This window comes from Lithobates pipiens, unplaced genomic scaffold (genome assembly GCF_037356315.1).
Source record: "Lithobates pipiens isolate NorthernLeopardFrog02 unplaced genomic scaffold, aLitPip1_a1.2 Scaffold_18, whole genome shotgun sequence".
NCBI lineage: Eukaryota > Metazoa > Chordata > Amphibia > Anura > Ranidae > Lithobates > Lithobates pipiens.
This window is the reverse complement of record NW_027507758.1, coordinates 365964039-365986965: the sequence shown is the minus strand read 5'-3', so window position 1 is coordinate 365986965 and position 22927 is coordinate 365964039. Positions and strand designations below refer to the sequence as shown.

Sequence of the window (22927 nt, the reverse complement as noted above, 5' to 3'; positions counted from 1 at the left end):
TTCTTTGTTTCTGTAACAGAATTATGCAAATTATTAATTTTTCTTCATAAATTTTGGCCACAATTTATACTGCTACATATCTTTGGTAAAAATAACCCAAATTAGTGGATATTATTTGGTCTTTGTGAAAGTTAGAGAGTCTACAAGCTGTGGGGCCAATCGCACAAAATTGATCACATCTGATGTACTGGTGGACGATCTCATTTTTTGTGACCCAAACAAGCCAGGAAAGTATAAATACCCCCCAAATGACCCCTTTTTGCAAAGTAGACATTCCAAGGTATTTAGTAAGAGGCATGGTGAGCTTTTTGATGTTGTCATTTTTTCCCACAATTCTTTGCAAAATTAAGATTTTTCATTTTTTTTATTTTTTTCCATAAAATTGTCATTGTAATAGGTTATTTCTCTCACATGGCACGTGTATACCACAAATGACACCCCCAAAAAAATTCTGCTACTCCTCCTGAGTATTACAATACCACATGTGTGGAACTTTTTCACAGCCTGGCCACATAGAGAGGCCCAACATGCAGGGAGCGCCATCACGTGTTCTAGGAGCATAAATTACACATCTAACTTGTTGACTACTTATTACACTTTTGAAGGCCCCGGAGCACCAGGACAATGACACGTGACACTGATGACAGATGGCACTGATATGTGGCAATGATGACACTTATACGTAGCACTGATGACACGTGGCACTGATGACAGATGGCACTAATGTGGCACTGATGACAGATGGCACTTATACGTGGCACTGATGACAGATGGCACGTATACGGCACGTATACGTGGCACTGATGACACGTGGCACTAATACATGGCACTGATGACACGTGGCACTAATACGTGGCGCTGATGACAGATGGCACTAATACGTGCCACCGATGACAGATGGCACTAATACGTGGCACCGATGACGCGTGACACTGATGACAGATGGCACTGATAAGTGGCATTGATGACATGTGGCACTCACAACAGATGGCACTTGACACTGACAGGTGGCACTGATGACAAATGGAACTGATATGTGGCACTGATGACAGATGGCACTAATATGTGGCACTGATGACAGATGGCACTATGTGGCACTGATGACACGTGGTACTAATGACAGATGGCGCTTATACGTGGCACTGAAGACAGATGGCACTGGGGACAAATGGCACTGACAACAGGTGGCACTGGGGACAGATAGCACTAACAGGTGGCACTGGGGGCAGGCAGCACTGGGGGGATGGCACTGGGGTGGATGGCACTGGGGCAGGATGGCACTGGGGTGGATGGCACTGGGGCGGATGGCACTGGGGCAGGATGGCACTGGGGTGAATGGCACTGGGGCAGGATGGCACTGGGGCAGGATGGTACTGGGGGAGGATGGCACTTTTTTAACTTTTTTTTTTACACTTACGGCCGCTGCAGCCGTTCATCTCTCCCCTTTCACACGCTGTCTGTGTGAGGAGGGAGAGCGGCGCTGAGAGATGATCTCATATGTTTACATATGAGATCATCTCACATTGGACACGCCGATCGCGCTGTAAACGGCCGCTGTGATTGGCCGTTTACAGCGATCTGTGTTTGCCTGTCTCCGGGGGACACGGCAAACACAGAACTTCCCCGATGCGCGCCCGCGGCGGCGCGCATTGCGGAAGTAAACAACAGGACATCCAGGGATGGCCACCCGGACTAAAGCGCCTGCTCTACGGCCGTCATTCGGCTATAGGGCGGGCGCGAGGTGGTTAAAAGAGTGCTCAAAGAAATTATGCAAATTAAGGCGTTTTGCATTATTTTAGGAGCAGAAACCCTGAATTCAAGACCCGCCAATGATCATCTTATCCTGACCAGGGCGATGACACCTAACAGGTTGTCACATTCATTAAGCATGTGGTCAATATACTCTAAAGGAGTGGTTTCCACTTACACTGTGAAGGGACAGAATGCAGGAAATTGGCACATGCATTTATGCCAGCATGATAGAAAATGCCTTGCCAAACTCAGAGTGCATTTTGGGCCTGCATGCAGTCTGCAGTGGCAGAGAAATTAAATTGCACAGGTTGCCTCACAAGGATGTGGTTGTGCAAAATTCTAAGGCCTATTAAAGCTGCTATAGCAGAAAGTATGCTGCAAATATTCACGCCACAAGCAAAATCCATAATGATAGAGCGTAAATCACTCCTTGAAGAAGGATGGTCTTTTCCCATAATGGCAGAGCGTAAATCGCTCATTGATGAAGGATGGTCTTTTCCCATAATGGCAGAGAGTAAATCGCTCATTGATGAAGGATGACAGAGACCTTGTCAGAAGATCACTTCCAGGGGTGGATGCTGCCCTCTATCTGGGGCAGCAAATGTCTTTGCATTTTTATAACTTGGTTGCCTTCAGAGATCCTATGGATAAAAAAGTGAACTTGTTTACACCAGATACAGTCCAGTGCGTTTTTATTCTGCATCAAGAACGCATGGACAGTGTCTAACTTTGATTCCAATTACCTAGTTCACACCAGTACTGTGCATTCTAGTGCAGTCAACATAAGTATAATGTTGCCTTGTTTCTGTATGGAACACATCTGGAAAGTGGCAAAGCGCATTGAGCATGCATCAAAAACACTCATGCAGAAACACATCTGGAACACAAAAATTGGGGTGATCTGGCCATCAGGCTTGCACAGAATCTATACAGTAAAAGCTTTTGCCTGCTAATCAGCCATAGAGTTAACTTCACTGGATAAACTTCAGAAATGGCATTACGTTCAACACTGGAAACTACAAGATTTGGCACAGTTTCTGGAAAGAGTGGAACCTAGCAACTGACTTTTAGTTGATGCTTTTGATAGACCTAGTACAAGCGCTGGCACACTCAGTCACCGCTATGAAAGCATTGTGGTTACGCCATTGGAGGGCAGGCAGAACTTCTACACAAGACATTTCCTATAACGGGAGGTTATTATTTGGCCAAACACTGAACAAAGCAATTAAGCGAATGACAGGAGGAAAAGTTTGGACTGTGGCCACAGACTAGTAAAAGGAAGCAGCTATCCTTCACTCAAGCCCACTGAACTTCAGAAGGTGCAGGAGGCCAAATCTTATAGGACAGGCTGCAGATTTAACAGATCACAGTGGAGGTGTTTCAAAGTTACTTTTGACATCAAATCAAGTCCAGAGCAAGCTGCTAAGATGGCTGGAAAGTTTTTTTGAAGGTGCATCAGAGCAGTCTTTTATAGTTGGGGCTAAGGGGGCCTGAGTGAAGTTGATTGTAGCCTCCTTCTGGAGGGTTTGGACAACAATCATCAAAGACCAGTAGGTCCAGAAGACAGATGGGAGAACAAGGGAGAATTCCAAAGTTGACCACTGAATTAATTTAATTTATGTTCAACAGCTCTCAGAAGAGAACATGTTTGCAATATTTTTATACTCCTACAAGGCCATCATGCCAGTGATGCTGGAAGTATAGAATCCTCTGGGGGCCATTCTGCCCAGTTTTTCTAGAACTTAAGGCAGGAGCCTTTTGGCCTGTTTCAGTTTGAAGGAATCAAATGTGTACATACACACCAAGAGGTTCAAGATGGAGCCCATGCAAACAGTCACAGGTACAGGTCAGCAGGAGGACCAGTTAGTATCAATCGACTGGTCGACTCATGCTTCCTTGTACTGATCAATGCCAAGCACCAGAGGCGTGTGAGATTTCCAGGTGGCCAGATGTCACTTCCAGTTCAGGTGTTTGCCTTTTACAGAATTGGCACAGCCCCAGTAATCTTTTTGAACATCTTGCTGGCAGTGGTGGCACCTTGGGCCAGGTGGCACATAAGGGCGTTTCAATTTGCCTTCTTGAACCTATGAGCTAGGCTGTCTATGGATCAGAATATCATTGTGCGTATACAAATTCAACAAGAAGTGGAATTTTGGACATCGCCACTGTGCTTCTTTCAGAAGTATGCCTCTCAGTCCAGGAGATAGGATGATTCTGATGCCAGTCTCTGGGGCTGGGGAGTCCACAATCTGAAGAAACAAGTGCAAGGTCATTGGAGCTCTGTGAAGCACAGACTCCCCAAGTATCTTGAATGGGAGGAAGCCTTTTCTAGCATTGCAAGTTTTTCTGGATCTTCAAGGGAGCTGAGTAAGGTTCACAAAAATACATTAATAGCCTACATTGCCTGACAAGGGGACACCAAAAGTATTTTCTTGTTACATCTTGCAAAAAAAAATTTTGTGAGGCAGAGAACCACTTAGTCATTTGAGGTTGGTTTTCTTGCCAGGGAAGCAAATCCAATTATTGGTTCGGTTAGGCAGAATATTTTTTGTTGTGCAGAAGTTTAAAGCAGGATTAGGTTATAAAAAAAATATCTCAAGCTTTGAACATCTCACGGAGCACTGTTTAATCCCTAATATGAAAATGATAATAGTATGGCACAACTGCAAGACATGGCCATCCATCTAAACTGACAGACCAGGCAAGTAGACCACTAATCAGAGAAGTAGCCAAGAGGCCCATGGTAACTCTGGAGAAGCTACAGAGATCCACAGCTCAGGTGGGAGAATTTGTCCACATGACAACTATTATGCTGCGTACACACGAGCGGATTTTCCTTCAGAAAAATCTTGGATAGTTTTTCCGACGGAATTCCACTGAAGCTTGACTTGCATACACACGGTCACACAAAAGTTCTCTGAACTTTCGACCGTCAAGAATGCGGTGACATACAACACTACGACGAGCTGAGAAAATTAAGTTCAATGTTTCCCAGCATGCATCAAATTGTTTCCAAGCATGCGTGATTTTTTTGCACGTCTGTATTACATACAGTCAATCGCATTTTCGGATAGGAACTTTTCCCGACTGAAACATAGAGAACATGCTCTCAATCTTTTGCTGGCTGGAATTCCACCAGCAAAAGATGTTTGGAGCATACACATGGTCGCATTTACTGACAAAAAGCTCTCATTGGAGTTTTGCTGGTGGCATTTCCGATCGTGTGTATGCAGCATAAGTCATGCACTCCATAAATCTGGCCTTTTGGAAGAGTGAAAAGAAGAAAGCCATTGTTGAAAGAGAGTTATAATGCCGCGTACATATGATCAAACAATCTGGTGGATTTTTACCCAAACGGAGAAAAGTCCGCTCATTTTGAGCACGGCTCCAGGTAGCCGGGACCAGCGAAGGAGACGTCGCTGGCCCCGTCATCTAGTATGGAGTTAAAGGGGAAGCCCTACGCCGAAAAAACGGTGTGGGGGTCCCCCCCAGGTCCATATCAGACCCTTATCCAAGCACACAACTCGGCCAGTCAGGAAAGCGGGTGGGGATGAGTGAGCGCCCCCCTCCTGAGCCATACCAGGCCGCGTGCCCTCAACATGGGGGTGCTTTGGGGAAGGGGGCCGTGCAGCCCCCCACCCCAAAGCACCTTGTCCCCATTTCGAGGAGGACAAGGGCCTCTTCCCGACAACCCTGTCCACTGGTTGTTGGGGTCTGTGGGCGGGGGGCTTATCGGAATACGTGAGCCCCCTGTAATAAGGGGGCCCCCAGATCCCGGCCCCCCACAATATGTGAATGAGTATGGGGTACAATGTACCCCTACCCATTCACCTGTGAAAAAAAACAAAAAACACAACACACAAGGGTTAAAATAGTTTATTGTACAGCTCCAGGGGTCTTCTTCCGTCATCGGGGTCTTCTCCCCGGACTCCTCCGCTATCTTCTGCACTTTTGCTAGCTCTTTTACTAGCGGAGGAGCCCAGCGTTCTTCTTTGTCGCCGCCGACCTCTTCTTCCGACTTCGGGGGTCTTGTGCCCCTCTTCGGTTCTTCTTGCCGGGCCTCCGCGCCTTCTTCTAGCTCTTTTACAAGCGGTGGCCCAGTCTTCTGTCGCTGCTGTCTTCTGGCCTTCTGTTCTTCTGTTCTTCTCTTCTCTTCTTGAGCTGTTGCCTTGTCGCTGTCAACATGGGAACAAGGTGCTTTGGGGTGGGGGGCCGTGCGGCCCCCCTTCCCCAAAGTATCCCCCATGTTGAGGGCACGTGGCCTGGTATGGCTCAGGAGGGGGGCGCTCGCTCGTCCCCACCCCCTTTTCTGACCGGCCAGGTTGCATGCTCGGATAAGGGTCTGATATGGACCTGGGGGGGACCCGCACGCCGTTTTTTCGGTGTAGGGCTTCCCCTTTAACTCCATACCAGGGGATGGGGCCAGCGACGCTTCCTTCACTGGTCCCGGCTACCTGAAGCCACGCTCAAAATGAACGGACTTTCCTCCGTGTGTGTGGGCAAGTCCGTTAATTTCAAAAGTACGGCGGATAATCTGGCGGACCTAGTCTTTACGGCGGTTTGTCCGCCAAACTAAGTCCGCCGGATAGTCTGATCGTGGCATAAGAAGTCCCCTTTACAGTTCGCGGGAAGCCATGTAGGGCACACAGCAAACATGTGAAAGAAGGTGCTCTGCTCAGATGAGACCAAAATGTAACTTTTTGGCCTAAAAGCAAAATGCTATGTGTGGCGGAAAACTAACACTGCACATCACCCTGAACACACCATCCCCACCGTGAAACATGGTGGTGGCAGCATCATGTTGTGGGGATTCTTGTCTTCAGCAGGGACAGGGAAGCTGGTCAGATTTGATGGGAAGATGGATGGAGCAAAATACAGGGCAATTTTAGAGGAAATCCTGTTATGCCTCATACACGCGATTGGATTGTTGGCCAACAAAACCGAGAAATTTTGTCTGAAGGGTGTTGGCTCAAATTTGTCTTGCATACACACGGTCACACAAATGTTGGCCAACAATTATGAACGTAGAGATGTACTAGATGTACTACGTGATTTTTCAGCTCTTTAGCGCCACCCTTTTGGCTCCTTCTGCTAATTTCATGTTAGTAGAAGTTTGGTGAGTGTTGATTGACGTTTTTATTTTCGTGTTTTTGTCACACTTTTCAAGCTTTAAAATTGCACATGCTTGCTGGAATGGCGCTACAAAACTACGGTACTTAAAAATCTCGATAGGCTACACCTTAAAAATGTTTCCAAGTTACCAGTTTAGAGTTACAGAGGAGAGCTAGTGCTAGAATTATTGCTGTTGCTAAAACGTTCGTATGTATAGTATACATGTATGGTGCGATCACCGTTTATATGTGTGGGCGTAACCTATGTATGTGTTCACCACCGGGAGGGGTGCTTTAACCACTTCAATACCAACCACTTTCGCCCCTTCCTGCCCTGGACAATTTTCTGTTTGCAGTGCTATCGCACTTTGAATGACATTTGCGTGGTCATGCAACACTGTACCCAAACTAAATTTTCTTTCAGTGATATTTGATCACCTCTGGGGTTTTTATACAAACGATAAAACATAGAAATTTTTGAAAAAAAAGTTTTTCTCAGTTTCTGTCATAAAATTTTGTTTTCTCCTTCACTGTCGGGCACTGATAAGGCAGCACTGATGGACACTGATGAGGCGGCACTGATGGTGACTGATGAGTTGGCACTGATAAGGTGCCACTGATAGGCACTGATGAGAAGGCACTGATATGTAAAATTGATGGACACTGATAGGCGGCACTGATATGCAGCACTGATGGCCACTGATAGGTGGCACTGATGGGCACTGACAGGTGGTGTGGTACTGATGGGCACTGACCAGTGGCACTAATAGGTGGCACAGATCGGCACTGATTGGTACTAACAGGTGGCACTGATGGACACTAATAGATGGCACTGATGGGCAGCAGTGATGATGAGGTACTGACAGGTGTTACTGCTGGGAATTGAATTGGCACTGTGATGGGCACTGATTAGCACTGTGGTGGGCTCTAATTGGCACTGTAGTGGGCTCTGATTGGCACTGACTGTGGTGGGCACTGAGAGGGGTACTGACTGGCGGCTATTGGGTACTGATTGGCAGCTGATTGGCACATCCAATGGGGGCTGTGCTGATAATCAATGGGTTGATTATCTGCACAGACCCCCCCTCTGACAAGGAGAGCCGTCGATCGCCCTCCATGTCAGTGCGAACTGAAGAATGCCGTTTACTGGCACTTCCTGGTTTACACGATGATCGGCTGTGATTGGTCAAGGCTGATCCCGTGGTAAGAAGCCACTGTCAGAGCCTCCTTACCATTATTGGAGATGCGGTGTGTCAGACTGACACGCCACACTCGCCAGCATATTATCCTGTTGGATGTCATATGACGTCCAGTCAGGATAACAGAACCACTTCTCGTCCCTCAATCTGCTATAGGCTGGGTGGGAAGTGGTTAAATAATTGTTTTGTTGTATTATTTATTTTATTACTTTTTTATTTTTAAATTCAGATAAAAAAAATTGATCTAAAGTTTTCCCCAAAAAAATGGCCTTGTGTATATCAGCTGTGAGGCCGCGTACACACGCGGGGACTGTTCGCCCAACTTTGTCCGTCAAACAGTTTCGGCAAACAGTCCGCTCAAAATTAGCATGGACGGACATGGCCACACACGACGGACGAACAGTTTGCTGAAACCGTGCGCGATGACGTGAACGGCACGTACGACGGGACGAAAAATACGACGTCCTATACACTGCATTATAACTTTCGGCGTGTAAATCCTTTCTGAGCATGCGCGGAACTTAGTTTGACGAACAAGCCTACACACGAGCGGACTGTTCGCTGAAACAAGGTTTCAGCGGACAGTTTTTCGGAAATTCCGAAAAACCTTGTTCGTCAAACTGTCCGCTGAAACTGTCCGCTGAAAGCCCACAAACGAGCGGACTGTCCGCCCAAACACTGTTCAGCGGACAAAGTTGGGCGAACAGTCCGCCCGTGTGTACGCGGCCTGAACCAGAAGTGACATCATGTCACTCCAGGCCTCCTAGGTCATAGATATGAGTGGAGGCCGTCTTTCCTCTGCTCTCTCTATGGCCAGGTGCTACCAATGACGGTTCGGTTCTCAATGAGTCAGGTAAGCCCAACAACCATCAGAAAGTGGCAGGAGGGTAGGACGAGCCATCCGTCACTCTAAAAGTGATCCAACGACTAAGCAGCAGCTTCAGAAACGTTTAATACTGGGATTATGGCATCTAGCTGCAGCCATGACTCCTGTATTAAACTGCAAAGTAATGATGTCAATTCCAGTTAGGCGGTCAGCAAGTGGATAGATATATATGTTATATATAAGATAATGAAAGGAAAAAAGCCAGTTTGTCAGGCCAAAAACCCATAGCGCCTTATCTTTACATTATTATGGGATTGCCAAATGTTAAATGATCTGTTGTCAAATACTTTCAAGCACAGATTATATAAAGACTGTATTTATGAAACTGACAATATTTGGTATTATATAACATTAAACAAAATGTACAGGGGTCAGTAACTGATATATAATGATCTTTTCGATCCCATTTTTAGCATTTTGGAATATTTGAAAGCTATTTAATCTTTGAAAACTAGAACTACCCATGTACCATATATGACATTTATCTGACTTACAGCAAGAGAGCCACTGTTGATTTTCGTTGCCAATGTGTAATTACACTGAGATGGAAGATTACAGTTACAGACCACAAAGCTGAGTTGGAGGGCAGATGACAGATTTTTTAAGTCAATGGCTACAAGGTTGAATGTAAATCCTTCTGTACTTGTCGGTTTCCATGTTAGCGATCCGTTTTCTGTTAAAAACATACAACATTATTAATCTTTGTTCAGTACTAAAACAGCTTTATATATGAGAATTATATAAAGGGAAATGCTCCAGGGGGCGGAGTGAAATGCCTTGTGGGGCATGACCTGGTGGTAGCCCAGGCTGAGGTTGTCTCGCTAATACCACTATAGGACTCCGTGGATGTGTGACATCAGGGAACTTTCCTCTCATCCTTCCAATGTTAATAATAAGTAGCATTCACATAAAAAATATATTTTGTGAAATTATACTTCTCAACTTATATAGGCTTTTTGTTTTAAGAAAAAAAAATTGTTAAGCGCAATCTTCTGTGTAACTCAGTAACTTGCCATTTAAAAAAGAAGAGCAGTTGATACATATTTAAATATGTGCAATTACTCACCGAACAAAGAAATGTCCATGGTTGTTTTAGGGTCAGCTAAAAAAGTCACACCCGTCACATTGGAAGTAAAAGTTACTGTAATACTGGTGTTCATGAAGGTGAGAATGGTTGAATTGCCACTGATATGAGGAGGTACGGCATCTGAAACAGACAAGTATAATATCCATTACTGAAAACCATAACAATGGAAACACTGAGGACTTACTGGAAAGTTGGGCGGAATGTTAACATATTCCTTGCTTTTGATGAATTACACAAGCAAGTTTGGTGATTAACAATAAATATATAATTATATTATATTATATTATATGATATTATATTATATTATAATAAAGATACTTACTCAATGTTTCATTAACTGCCTGTAAGGTGTCAGATACATGCAATGTTGCTAAGCCCACGTCTGTTTTGTTGGTGCTCATAGCATCAAAGATACATTCTGTGTTGTTGCTGCATAATCCTTGTAACTCTCCATACTGTGTTGAATTTTGAGCTATCAAATCACTGAAGAAAATTGGAATAAATACGCTTTTTTCAGATGCTTTTGGTTTTTCAAACAAGTTATTCTCTATGGCCTCCCCTATATGGTGAAAGAAAAAAAAGAACCGAATATTCAGAATTAGAAAGACAGTTTTGCCTACTAATACGACTTATATGTTGGAAATCGTTTCTGTTATTCAATGAAAAACCAGAGACATTTTTCATAAGATAAAATAAGTAGGGATGTTATAAAAATGCATTCATTTAAGCGAATTGACCCTGGCGTGTGAACAGGTCCTCACTTAAATCTGAAATTCTTCTATGAAGAAAAGTGCTTATCATAAATTACTAGCATTAAAGATCATACTTTATCAACTTCCACTGAGCCCCAAGTCATCCTTGACCTATCCCATCCTATAACTAGAGAGTGAAAGGGGAAGCAACACACTGATGAGCTTTTCTGTCTGTCACTCTGCTCAGAATGCTCCTTTGTAAGTAAATGAATGTCCTGCTTCCTTCTGCAGCTACTTTCTCTCACACTCCATCTCTGCCTAACAAGGAGTGCAATTGGTTGATTCCAAGTCAAATTCCACTTTAAAAGGTTTTAAAAATGTGTTTCTATGTATAAATTTATTGGATTGAAATGTTCTTTTTACTGTGTTGTTTGGTATACTCTTAATAAATGTACTTGTTAGTAATACTGCGCAATTAAGTTTTTTATACCTATCTACATGATGTCCTGATGTGATGAGAGTCTGTCTAAGGAGGATCCCATTGGTGTTCATGCAATCCATCTCCCCATGTGTATGGTGAAATCTAAGTGGAGGATTTTCAAGCGCGTCTGACTGTTTTGGATTAACCACGTGCCGACCAGCCGCCGCAGTTTTACTACGGAAGAATGGCGCGGCTGGACGAAACTTTATGTTACGTCGCTTCGCCCTGTGGCCACTAGGCTTCTCGCCCCGAAGCCAATGAGAGTGCCCGGCGGGCGTGAAGACACACGAGAACCGGTATATATGTATGTAAACACACAGATATCGGTTCTCTGAGGGGAGAGGAGACTGATCGTGTGTTCATACAAAGTATGAACAGCGATCTGTCATCTCCCCTAGACAGTCCCATCCCCCTTCAGTTATAACGCAGAGAGGGAACACAGTTAACCCCTTGATCACCCCTAGTGTTAACCCCTTCCCTGCCAGTGACATTCTTACAGTAATCAGTGCATTTTTATAGCACTGATTGCTGTATAAATGCCAATGGTCCCAAAAATGTGTCAAAAGTGTCCGATGTGTCCACCATAATATTGCAGTCCCAATAAAAATCACAGATCGCCCCCATTACTAGTAAAAAATATAATACTAATAATAAAAATACTATAAATCTATCCCCTTTTTTGTAAACGCTATAACTTTTGCGCAAACCAATTAATATACACTTATTGCAATTTTTATTACCAAAGTAGAAGAATACGTATCAGCCTAAACTGAGAAAAAAAAATTGCTTTTTTTTTAAACAAAGAGGATATTTATTATAACAAAAAGTACAAAATATTGTATTTTTTTCAAAATTGTCGCTCTTTTTTTATTTATAGTGCAATAAATAAAAACCAAAGAGATGATCGAATACCACCAAAACAAAGCTCTGTTTTTGGGGAAAAAAAATACGTAAATTTTGTTTGGGTGCAGCGCCACACGACCGCGCACTTGTCAGTTGAATCGACGCAGTGCCGAATCGAAAAAAAAATTGCCTTGTCATTCCAGGGCTGAAATGGTTAAGTAATGCACTCATTGGGGTAAGAGTCAGTGTGAACCTTTCCTTCTTGGTGACAAATTCATCCCAGCACTTTCCTTTGTGTGGACCTACCTACACCTAATGGACTGTTTTTACTGCGATGTCATATTTTCTCACCATTGAGGCTTTTATTAATTTTTAGCGCTGCACTGTGATTGATGTATAATGTGTAATTATAAATAAACATGAGGGCAACCTACTTCCTGCTCTACAGTGCTACACAATAGTTTTGCTTTATTGCTGCTCCACGTTTATGTGAGAATATAGGTCAACCAATTCATTAATAACAATACATTTTCTGTGTGGCTGATAAGAAGGATGGGTGTTGTTTTCTGTAGTAGCTCTATAGTGTAAAACTATATAAGTTTTTATATATATATATATATATATATATATATATATATATATATATATATATATATATATATCTATCTATCTATCTATATATATATATATATATATATATATATGTGTGTGTGTGTGTGTGTGTGTGTGTGTGTGTGTGTGTGTGTGTGTGTGTGTGTGTGTGTGTGTGTGTGTGTGTGTGTGTGTGTGTATATATATATATATAAAACATAGTATATACAGTTGTGCTCATACGTTTACATACCCTGGCAGAATTCATGATTTCTTGGCCATTTTTCAGAGAATATGAATAATAACACAAAAACTTTTCTTTCACTCATGGTTAGTGTTTGGCTGAAGCCATTTATTATCAATCAACTGTGTTTACTCTTTTTAATAGGCTTGTGCAATTCGTAACTAATTGAAATTCGGCTGAATTTTGCATCTTTCGGACATTCGGATGCATCCGAATGTCCGAATAAAAAAATAACGAATAACAACGAATACGAAAGAAATATAACGAATGAATTCAAATTAATTCGATATGATTCGGTAATTCTTTAAAGATCTAATGAAACAAAAGGTCAGCTCAAAGTAAATCTTATAGTCCAATCAGCGAATTAATTTTGTGCCGAAGGATGGATTACTGGCAAAGTGCATTGCTGAGAACTGAGTGAGAAGGGTGTTGTATTGTATTTGAGCCGAGGAGAAGAGACGTTGTCATTGTGTGTGTTAAAAGATTCAATAAACAAACGACTTTCCAAACTACGAATCATTATCACGAATGCCTATACATACATAAATATCGAATTTCAACGAATACGAACGAATGAATTCGACACTCTACAAATAATAACGAATTATCCGAAAACGTATTAACGTAACATAACGAATATAACAGAACGAAATTGCCTCAGCTTAGGAATATTCAGCGAGCCTTTGCTAAATTTATATGGGGCAATAAGTTGCATAGGATAGCCCAAACAGTGGTTTTTGCTCCACAGTCTTATGGAGGACTGGGAGCCCCCGATATAGTGAAGTATTACTATGCAACGCACCTTCTGGCGGCTGTCTCCTGGTCGTCGTATTTTGCTACCAGTAGATGGTCAGAGCTAGAAATGAGTGTGGTTACCCTGTCCATCCCTGCTCCATGCTGTGGTCTGATCTGACCTCCTCTATGGCTCAGCTTAGGCGCATATGCCTTGGACCAATGCTTTTTACTCTCTTCATATGGAAACAGTGTCATAAACGGTTCTCTCTCTCTTCTCCATGCTCACCCCTGTTGAATGTCATTTTTAATCCAGATATGCCTGACAGCCTCTCGGTGAAGAATATGTTTCCTTGGTATAGGTCTGGCATCTTCCAACTCCGCCATCTGGTGCATCCGGTATCTCGCAAATTCCTATCCTTTCCTGAGCTTCAGGATAAATATGACATTCCAGATCGACTCTTTTTTTCATACATTCAATTTAAACATTATTTCCATTCTAGATCCCCTGACCTGACTTTGGTCAACCCTAACACCTTTGAAACTTTGTGCTCCCAAGGTCCATGCCAGAAAGGACTTATATCCTCTATATATAGTGTCCTCCACAATTCAATCTCGCCCACCACGGAAACACATCTCTACATGAGAAGATGGGCTACAATTTTACCGTCCCCCTTAACCATTTCTCAATGGCAGGACGTCTGGACTTCTACTTCTAGAGTCTCTAGATGTGTGGAGCAGAGAGAGACGGCCTATAAGATACTAATGTTTTGGTACAAAACCCCTGAAATGTTACATAAATATGATCATTCCATATCTAAGCTGTGTTGGAGATGCCTAAGAGATGAGGGCACCCATTATCATATTTTCTGGAGCTGCCCTTTGATTATACCTTTTTGGTCTATGGTCCAATCCGTACCACAATCTGTTTTGGAGGTAGATATCCCGTTAGACCCTAAACACTACTTGTTAGGCCTACCTATCGCGGCGTTATCTAAACACGCCAAGAAACTGACAGCCTATATTCTCCTAGCTGCCAAGAGAGTGATTCCTGCCCTTTGGTTGTCCCCCTCCCCTCCGTCCCAGCCGCAGCTAATTTCTGCAATTGCATACATACGCAGGATGGAACGTATGACTGCGCTGGTACAAGACTCTCTACCCAAGTTTTCTAAAATATGGGACAGGTGGGACAATTCCACGTTTAACCCTGAGACGACTCCTTAATCTATGGCTATATACTCTCGGGAATGTTTTTCTCAGGTTTGACCTTGGGATTCATACTCCACGACCCCTCCCACAAATACAAATGCATCTCTTGGTCTATTTACGTATCCTTATTGGTAGATTCGTGGTTTGTCCTTTTCTCCCTACCTTTTGACGTGCTGTATTAAATTGTTAACATTTTATATCCCGCCTGCTGCGGTTTTCTTTGTTGCTGTTACATGTATCGGCATGTACAAATTCATCTGTTATACAAAAATAATTTTTTCAATAAATATACATTTAAAAAAAAAAAAAAACAGAACGAAATTATGTATTTTACGAATGACAATGAACCGAAACGAAACAAAATTTTCCGTTGTGCACAAGTCTACTTTTTAACCACTTGCCCCCACCCTATAGGCAAATGACGGCTGCAAAGTGGTTTCAAAATCCTGACCGCACGTCATATGATGTCCTCAGGATTTTGAGCCACTGTGCGCCCCCGGGGGCACGCATCACGGTGATCGTTGTTGCAGGGTGTCAGTCTGACACCTCGCAACTATGATCTCGATAAAGAGTCTCCGACGGAGACTCTTTACCACGTGATCAGCCATGTCCAATCACAGCTGATCACAGTGTAAATAGGAAGAGCCGGTGATCGGCTTTTCCTCACCCTCGTCTGTCAGATGTGAGTAGAGGACAGTCAATCGGCTGCTCCTCTGACAGGGGGGTCTGTGCTGATAATCAATCATCGCCCCCCCCGAGGATGCCCACACTGGACCACCAGGGATGTCACCAGACCACCAGGGATGCCCAACACCAGGTATGCCACCCTAGACCACCAGGGATGCCAATCAGTGCCCACAATGGGCATCACTGATTGGCATGCATTATTGTTTGGCACTGATTGGCATCCATCAGTACAAAACAATGCAATACAATGTTGCTTATCAGTGCCCATCCATGCCACCTATCAGTGCCCATCCACACCAACAATCAGTGCCCATCCATGCCCATCTGTGCCGCCTTTCCATGCCCATCTGTGCCGCCTATCCATGCCAATCCGTGCCAGCTATCAGTGCCAATTTGTGCCACCTATCAGTGCCCATCCGTGTCGCCCATCAGTGCCACCTATCAGTGCCCATTAGTGCCGCCTATCAGTGCCACATATCAGTGCCCACCAATGCCACCTCATCAGTGCCACCTCATCAGCGCCACCTCATCAGTGCCCATCAGTGCAGCCCCATCAGTGCCCATCAGTGAAGGAGAAAACTTACTTATTTACAAAGTTTTGAAACTGAAACAAAAAAACATTTTTTTCAAAAAAAAATTATTTGTTTTTAGCAAAAAATAAAAAGTGCGACAGCGCTGAAAGCTCAAAATTGGTCTGGGCAGAAAGGTGTTTAAGTGCCTGGTATTGAGGTGGTTAAATCATAATGGCAACAGAAACTACCCAAATGACTCTGATCAAAAGTTTGCATACCCTGGGGATTTTGGCCTGATAGCATGCAAACAAGTTGACACAAAGGGACTTGAATGGCTATTGAAGGTAACCATCCTCACCTGTGATCTGTTTGCTTGTAATTAGTATGTGTGTGTATAAAAGGTCAGTTAAGACCTTTTAAAAGGTCAGGAGTTTCTGGACTCCTGACAGACCCTTGCATCTTTCATCCAGTGCTGCACTGACGTTTCTGGATTCGGAGTCTTGGGGAAAGCAAAAGAATTGTCAAAGGATCTGTGGGAAAAGGTAGTTAAACTGTATAAAACAGGAAAGGGATAAATAAAAAGATATCCAAGGAATTGAGAATGCCAACCAGCAGTGTTTAAACTCTAATCAAGAAGTGGAAAATGAGGGGTGAAACCAAACCACGCTCAGGTAAATAAACTAAAATCTCAGCCACAACTGCCAGGAAAATTGTTCGGGATGTCATCGCCCAGACTGCATTTTACAGACGGCTCCAGAATGGTGGCTTGGGATTGCCACCTGCTGAAGAGAACGTGGAAGGACTCCCGTTCATGTTTGTTGCTGATGAAGCATTTGGTCTGGGTGAAGGACCCTCACCCCGGAGCAGAGAGTTTTTAACTGCCAGCTGGCCAGAGCTAGAAGAGTGGTGGAAAATGCCTTTGGAATAATGGCCAGCCAGTTCCGCCTATTCCTCACAGTGATCAACATAGCGGAATATAAACTCAATCATATAGTTATGGCATGCTGCATATTGCATAACTTTTTACGAAAAAATGCTTTGAACTACGTGACCTCAGTTGGGACTGAGACTGGGTTATTACCAGATACAACCCTAATGGCTCTCAAAGCTGGCCATCCTGGCTTGCCCCCCCCCCCCCAAGCGCCCGTGAAGTTTGTGAAAAGTATCTAGAGTACTTTGATAGGGGGGCCATTGATATGCCACAAAATGGTTAACAAACCTGTTAAAAAAATTGTTTATTTATACCTAAATAATATTTACTTTGATTTACTACTTGTGTTTCTTTTATCTGGCTCCTAGGTTATCCAATCTGCTTTTATTTTTTGCCTTTTTGTTCAATAGTGCAAACGTAATTTTTTTGGATACATGAGGTGACAATATCTTCTTCAGTGAACTATTATGTTGTGGGTCTGCTACACACATTTTTTTTGTTTGTTGTTAATGTATGTAATGCATTACAGATAAAAAATCTAATAATAATTTTCAGCACCATGACTGAAATTTGTGGAGTCACGAAAATGGTGTGATTGTGGAAAATTATAAAGCACTGTGGGAGTTATTTACTAAAGGAAATTCCACTTTGCACTCCAAGTACACTGCAAAAGTGCACTTGAAACTGCACTTGTAGTAATAACTGCACCTTTAGTAAATAACCCCCACTGCCACTGTAAACACCAACTTACTATAAAAATTGCTATTGAGCATTGAAAGAAGAAGCCACACATTGTTGAGTAGAAAACATTTTACTCAAAGCACATTCACATGTGCATTAGAAAAGGGTTTTAGAACAAAACAACATCTTTGTTGCATAACATTTTTTTTTTTTTGCACATTAGCCTTTTTTTGGTTAAACAGGCATGTTTCAAAACATAACATACACAACTCATGAACTTACAAAGTTCAACTTTGATAAAGTGAAGGCAAGATCAAACATTAGTATGTCAAAACTGTGTTGATCTTGCCTTCATCAGATGGGGTGATGTCACCCTTGTAAAAGACAAATTTTGAAGATGCACACAAATTGGGGTTCAAACTGGGGATTTCCCTCCTGATCCCATGCCTAATGATAAAAAATGTGCTAGCTCCCATCATGGGGGATCAATGGACGTGTTTTGGGGGTGCAACCCTTCCTCTCACCTACTAAAGTTGCAAGGAAGGGGTTGGACCCACAAAACTAGTACATTGATATCCCGTTATGGCAGATAGCACATGTTGGCACACTGTGTGCATCTTAAAATTTTGCAAAAGATTTAAATAGATGGGGTTTGATCAAGAAATAAAAGGGGGCAGCACAGTGGTGTAGTGGTTAGCACTCTCACCTAGCAGTAAGAAGGGTCACTGGTTCAAATCCCAACCACGACACTACCTGCCTGGAGTTTGCATGTTCTCCCTGTGCCTGCGTGGGTTTCCTCCGGGTGCAGACATGCAGGTAGGTAAATTGGCTTCTGTTCAAAATTGGCCCTAGGATATGAATGGGGACCTTGGATTGTGGGCTCCTTGAGGGTAGGGACCAACATGAGTGTGCAATGTACAGGGATGGGGACAATTGTAGACACTCACTCAGGTTGAACTGGATGGACTGGTGTCTTTATTCAACCTAACTAACTATGAAACTATGAAACTATGAAAATGGTTGTTACCGAATTTGTACATTATATGTGCTGCATTTTTCTCTACATGTTTCGCTCTTCTGAGCTTCTTCAGGACATGGCAGCGTGTACAGTTACACAGAGAAACTGAAAGAATATACAAAATAATCAATACATTTATTAAATGCATCCCAAAAATTTGAAACACATATTTTTCTGTTTAATTAGGTATCTGCTCTGACCAACCTCAGTTGATCAAAGCAGACACCCACCTTATTAATTAGATATTCAAGGACATTGATACAAAATAACATAACGTAGGTACAAATCAATATATCATAGAATTATATATACATAAACTCCTTTCCATTCATCAACATTTGACCTTACTAACCCTTTGAAAAGCATGAATTTAAAGACCCACTGGGTAAGGCGGCCATTTTTGGATAGTTTAATTTAAATCTCCAATTGGATAAGTTTTGAAACTGTCCAAGGTTGTTTCAATGTTGAAGTTTATGTATATATAATTCTATGATATATTGATTTGTACCTACTTTATGTTATTTTGTATCAATGTCCTTGCTTGAATATCTAATTAATAAGGTGGGTGTCTGTTTTGATCAACTGAGGTTGGTCGGAGCAGATACCTAATTAAACAGAAAAATATGCGTTTCAAATTTTTGGGATGCATTTAATAAATGTATTGATTATTTTGTATATTCTTTCAGTTTCTCCGTGTAACTGTACACGCTGCCATGTCCTGAAGAAGCTCAGAAGAGCTAAACATGTAGAGAAAAATGCAGCACATATAATGTACAAATTCGGTAACATGTATAGTTCTCAATGACTTTACACTAGTTCCTGTATTGAAAGACTTGTTCATTTATATTTATATTTTTCCTTTTCTGGAAATGTTTTACATATTTGCATTTTCAATAAAATTATATTGATTTTACTTTCTGTCTGGATATTGGGTACCGTTTAAAAAGTCCCGGGGGTTGGTTACCCTCCAGTCCCCTGTTTGTATCTTTAAAAAATCTTAAAATTTTGGCTTTTTAAAGACTTTAAAAATTGTTGATAAAAGGAAAAATACACATAAAATTGTACAATTTTTTTAGTTTTACAGTATATTCTGCCTAAAACATCAATGATGTTCTTCATTTTTTGTTAAACATCATTGATGTTTTCCTTTATATTTTCTAAATCACGATTGCACCCCAATATCTTCCTGATGAGGATCTGGGCACTTTCACTTGTGAAATTAGATTCTTCTTCCACAACATCCACATCACCTAAAATAAAAAAAAAACACCATGTATTAATGAATCTGAAGCTGTGGTCTCAGACACTCACCTGTTGTGGTGACAATTTCACCCACTCTTAAAAATGTCTCCTTCCTCCATATCCTCAGCTTGTGGTTTTGGGATTTCCCCTTCTTTCGGAGGTGGGGGGTCCCTGGTGTCCTCAGATGTCCCGAGTTTTTTCTCCCCTATGTGAATAAAAAAAAGGTATACTTTGCACACAGATATTTAATGGCAGAAATAGGAATATGAAACAATGCTTGGAAGTATCATACAATTGTCTGTTTTAGCAGAGTTCAAAGCTGAATATTTTTTTTCCTTTCTAAAGCTGGAATACTTACATTTTCTGGTCAATTTTCACACATGGAGACACCCCGAGTACCCACTGGAGCACCTGTGTGGGACACTCTAAAAAGTTTGTTCTGCTGTCTCACAATAGTGCTTCTGCGTACAGAACAGCTAGACAACAAACTTAGTTTAATACAAATAGGCCTGAACAAATGTTGTTAACCTGTATCTGCCAAAAGCATCTTATAAGTGGGTGAACGAATGATGTTTCCTGTGCCCATGAACAAGAAAATTGCTATTTTAAACTGTACAACAGCAGCACGACCATAACAATAATAATAGGAACACACGACAACAACTTACTTTTTTTAAGAAATCTCTTGATTCTTCTGTATTGATCCTGCTCCCTCAATTTGAGGTCTGACCATCGTTTCCTCAATTACTCCTTGAATCATCGTACCCCAAAATTCCAGTGCAGACTCTTTACAACTTTAGTCATGATCTTGGCCTTTCTCACATTAGGGTTTAGGTAAGGTCCATACTTCCCATCATAGTCGGTCCTCTTCAAGATGTCCGCCATCTCCACGATCTCTTCAAATTACATATTTGAGGCCTTAAATCTCTTCTGGGTTCGGGACGCTCGTGGCTCCAGGCTTTCATCATTGCTGCTCTCTGCATGCACCTGCTGTGTCTCCACCATGTTCTCTACTCACTGGGCCGAAAGACAAGGGGCGGGGAATAGACTAGAAAGAATGTCAGGGCGGGTGGACTTTCATGAATGCGCAGTGTATATAAAGTGTAACAAGCGTGCGTCATACGTACGACCTGTGAGCGGAGGATGGAGTAGCGGAAGCGACGATCGTTATAATGAAGGCACAATTTTAAGTTGGTGCATCAGTGGCCTATAATGCTTATAGATTGAGGCCTATATTGTGTCAAGATTAGGAGAGTTTCGCCTGACATTAGGGTTTGTCTTTGTGTCTTGCAGAGAAAATGGATGGCTTCAAAGGCCGCAGTTTCCTCCCAATATTCTGTGGCAGGTGAAACACCCACATTAGAATAACATTGAAGAGGCAGGCAGCACTGGAGAAACTGCTGGAGTTGATGAAGCCACAGGTCCTCATGGCAGACATCACCTATTAAAAAAAAAATTGGTGGCCTGAACAGCACATATAAATGTGAGCGTACTAAGGTCCAGAAATCCATGAGATCAGGAGCTGGAGCAGGTGACATTTATGTCCCCAGGCTGTGGTACTATGAGAGACTTCATTTTCTGCCAGACCAGACTGAAGTCAGGGAATTACTCTCCACCCCAATTCCTTACACCCCAGCTGAGGCTTCCGATACCCACCCTGGCCCTTCCAGCCAGGAAGAAGTGGAGGAGCCCAGCTTGAGCCAGGTATAGCATTGTTCAACATATTTCTTGTCGTAAAATAAATGTGAAATAGATGTTATTATTGATCACTAATTGCTGATTTAATAAAGAGTTTTATATACCAATAGACAGTAGTGGCCAAAAATGTAAGGGACAAGAATTAAAAATGCTGGGGTCCGAATGTTAGTCTTTTCTATTTATTAAAATTCTATTTGCAACAGTCATGAGCTGAAAATTGTGTGTTATTGATGGCACCCAGGATGTGGCGGGGGAATATGGCAGCCAGCATGTGGTGGGGGAATGTGGCAGCCAGGATGTGGCAGAGGAATGTGGTAGCCAAGAAGTGGTGGGGGTATGTGGCAGCCAGGAGGTGGCCATGCCCAGTAGGAGCCTCACAGAATCCCAGGTCCCTCCCTTCCACCTTTCAAACAAAAGGGCCAGGAAGGGGAGTAATATATATATAAACAAAAATTTGAAACATTATTGTGGAGATCTGCAGAACATTGCTCCCTATAATAACATATCTGCAGAACATTGCAAAATAAATAATATTATTCATGAGATCACGAGAAATAATAGTTTGTGAGAACTCTGTGTGAATATGAGCAGCAAAACAACTTCATTATTCTAGCATTATAAAGAAGAGAATGCGCTGCATTAAACTATTTTAAAAATTGCAAATTGCAAATGTGCGAATCTCCATTACGGACGCTAGATTTACCAGACAGATTGCTTCCGTCTCATAATTTATTCTGAGTATGCGTGGCACTTTGTGCGTCGGAATTGTGTACACACAATCAGAATTTATGCGAACAGATTTTGTTGTCGAAAAATTTGAAATCCAGATTTCAAATTTTGTGCGACAGAAATTCCAATGTAAAATGTCCAATGGAGCCTACACATGGTCGGAATTTCCGACAAAGAGCTCCCATCAAACATTTTCTGTCGGAAAATCCGACCGTGTGTATGGACTATAAGAGTGACCGGGCGCCAGACATGCGGCAGTCTATGGGAAGCTGATTTGTCCATGTTTAGGGCATGTGCAGGGCGCAAGTTGTGCACCCACACACACTCCCACTCTACTTTGGTCAGTATGCCTACAGTAGTGGCTAGGATTGGCGTGCGGGGACCTGAGGAGAGGACAGTGGGCGGTACTATTTGCGTCACTGTGAAGGACAGGACACCGGTGGAGAGGAGAGTGGGCATGGGCGGTGCTATATAAATCATTTCTGTTTTCTCGGCTAAGATTCTGAGAGCGGTGCCATTGAAGGTTAGTGCTGGCCATCTTCTCTCCTGCGGCATATGCTCTAGCCAGTTACCTCCAGCCCTCCGCCAGTGCCAGCACCAGC

General features: G+C 42.6%; 1 protein-coding gene across 1 annotated transcript in view; it reads right to left on the bottom strand.

The window, feature by feature from the left end:
• The window catches only part of LOC143988214 (uncharacterized), a 224610-nt gene that overhangs the window by 65393 nt on the left and 136290 nt on the right, over positions 1 to 22927 (bottom strand). Inside the window, exons 47-49 of the mRNA XM_077487601.1 lie at positions 10358 to 10594; positions 10015 to 10155; positions 9443 to 9621 (exon numbers count right to left, since the gene is read on the bottom strand). Coding sequence (XP_077343727.1) covers positions 9443 to 9621; positions 10015 to 10155; positions 10358 to 10594 — 557 coding nt within the window. The remainder of the gene's footprint in view (positions 1 to 9442; positions 9622 to 10014; positions 10156 to 10357; positions 10595 to 22927) is intronic.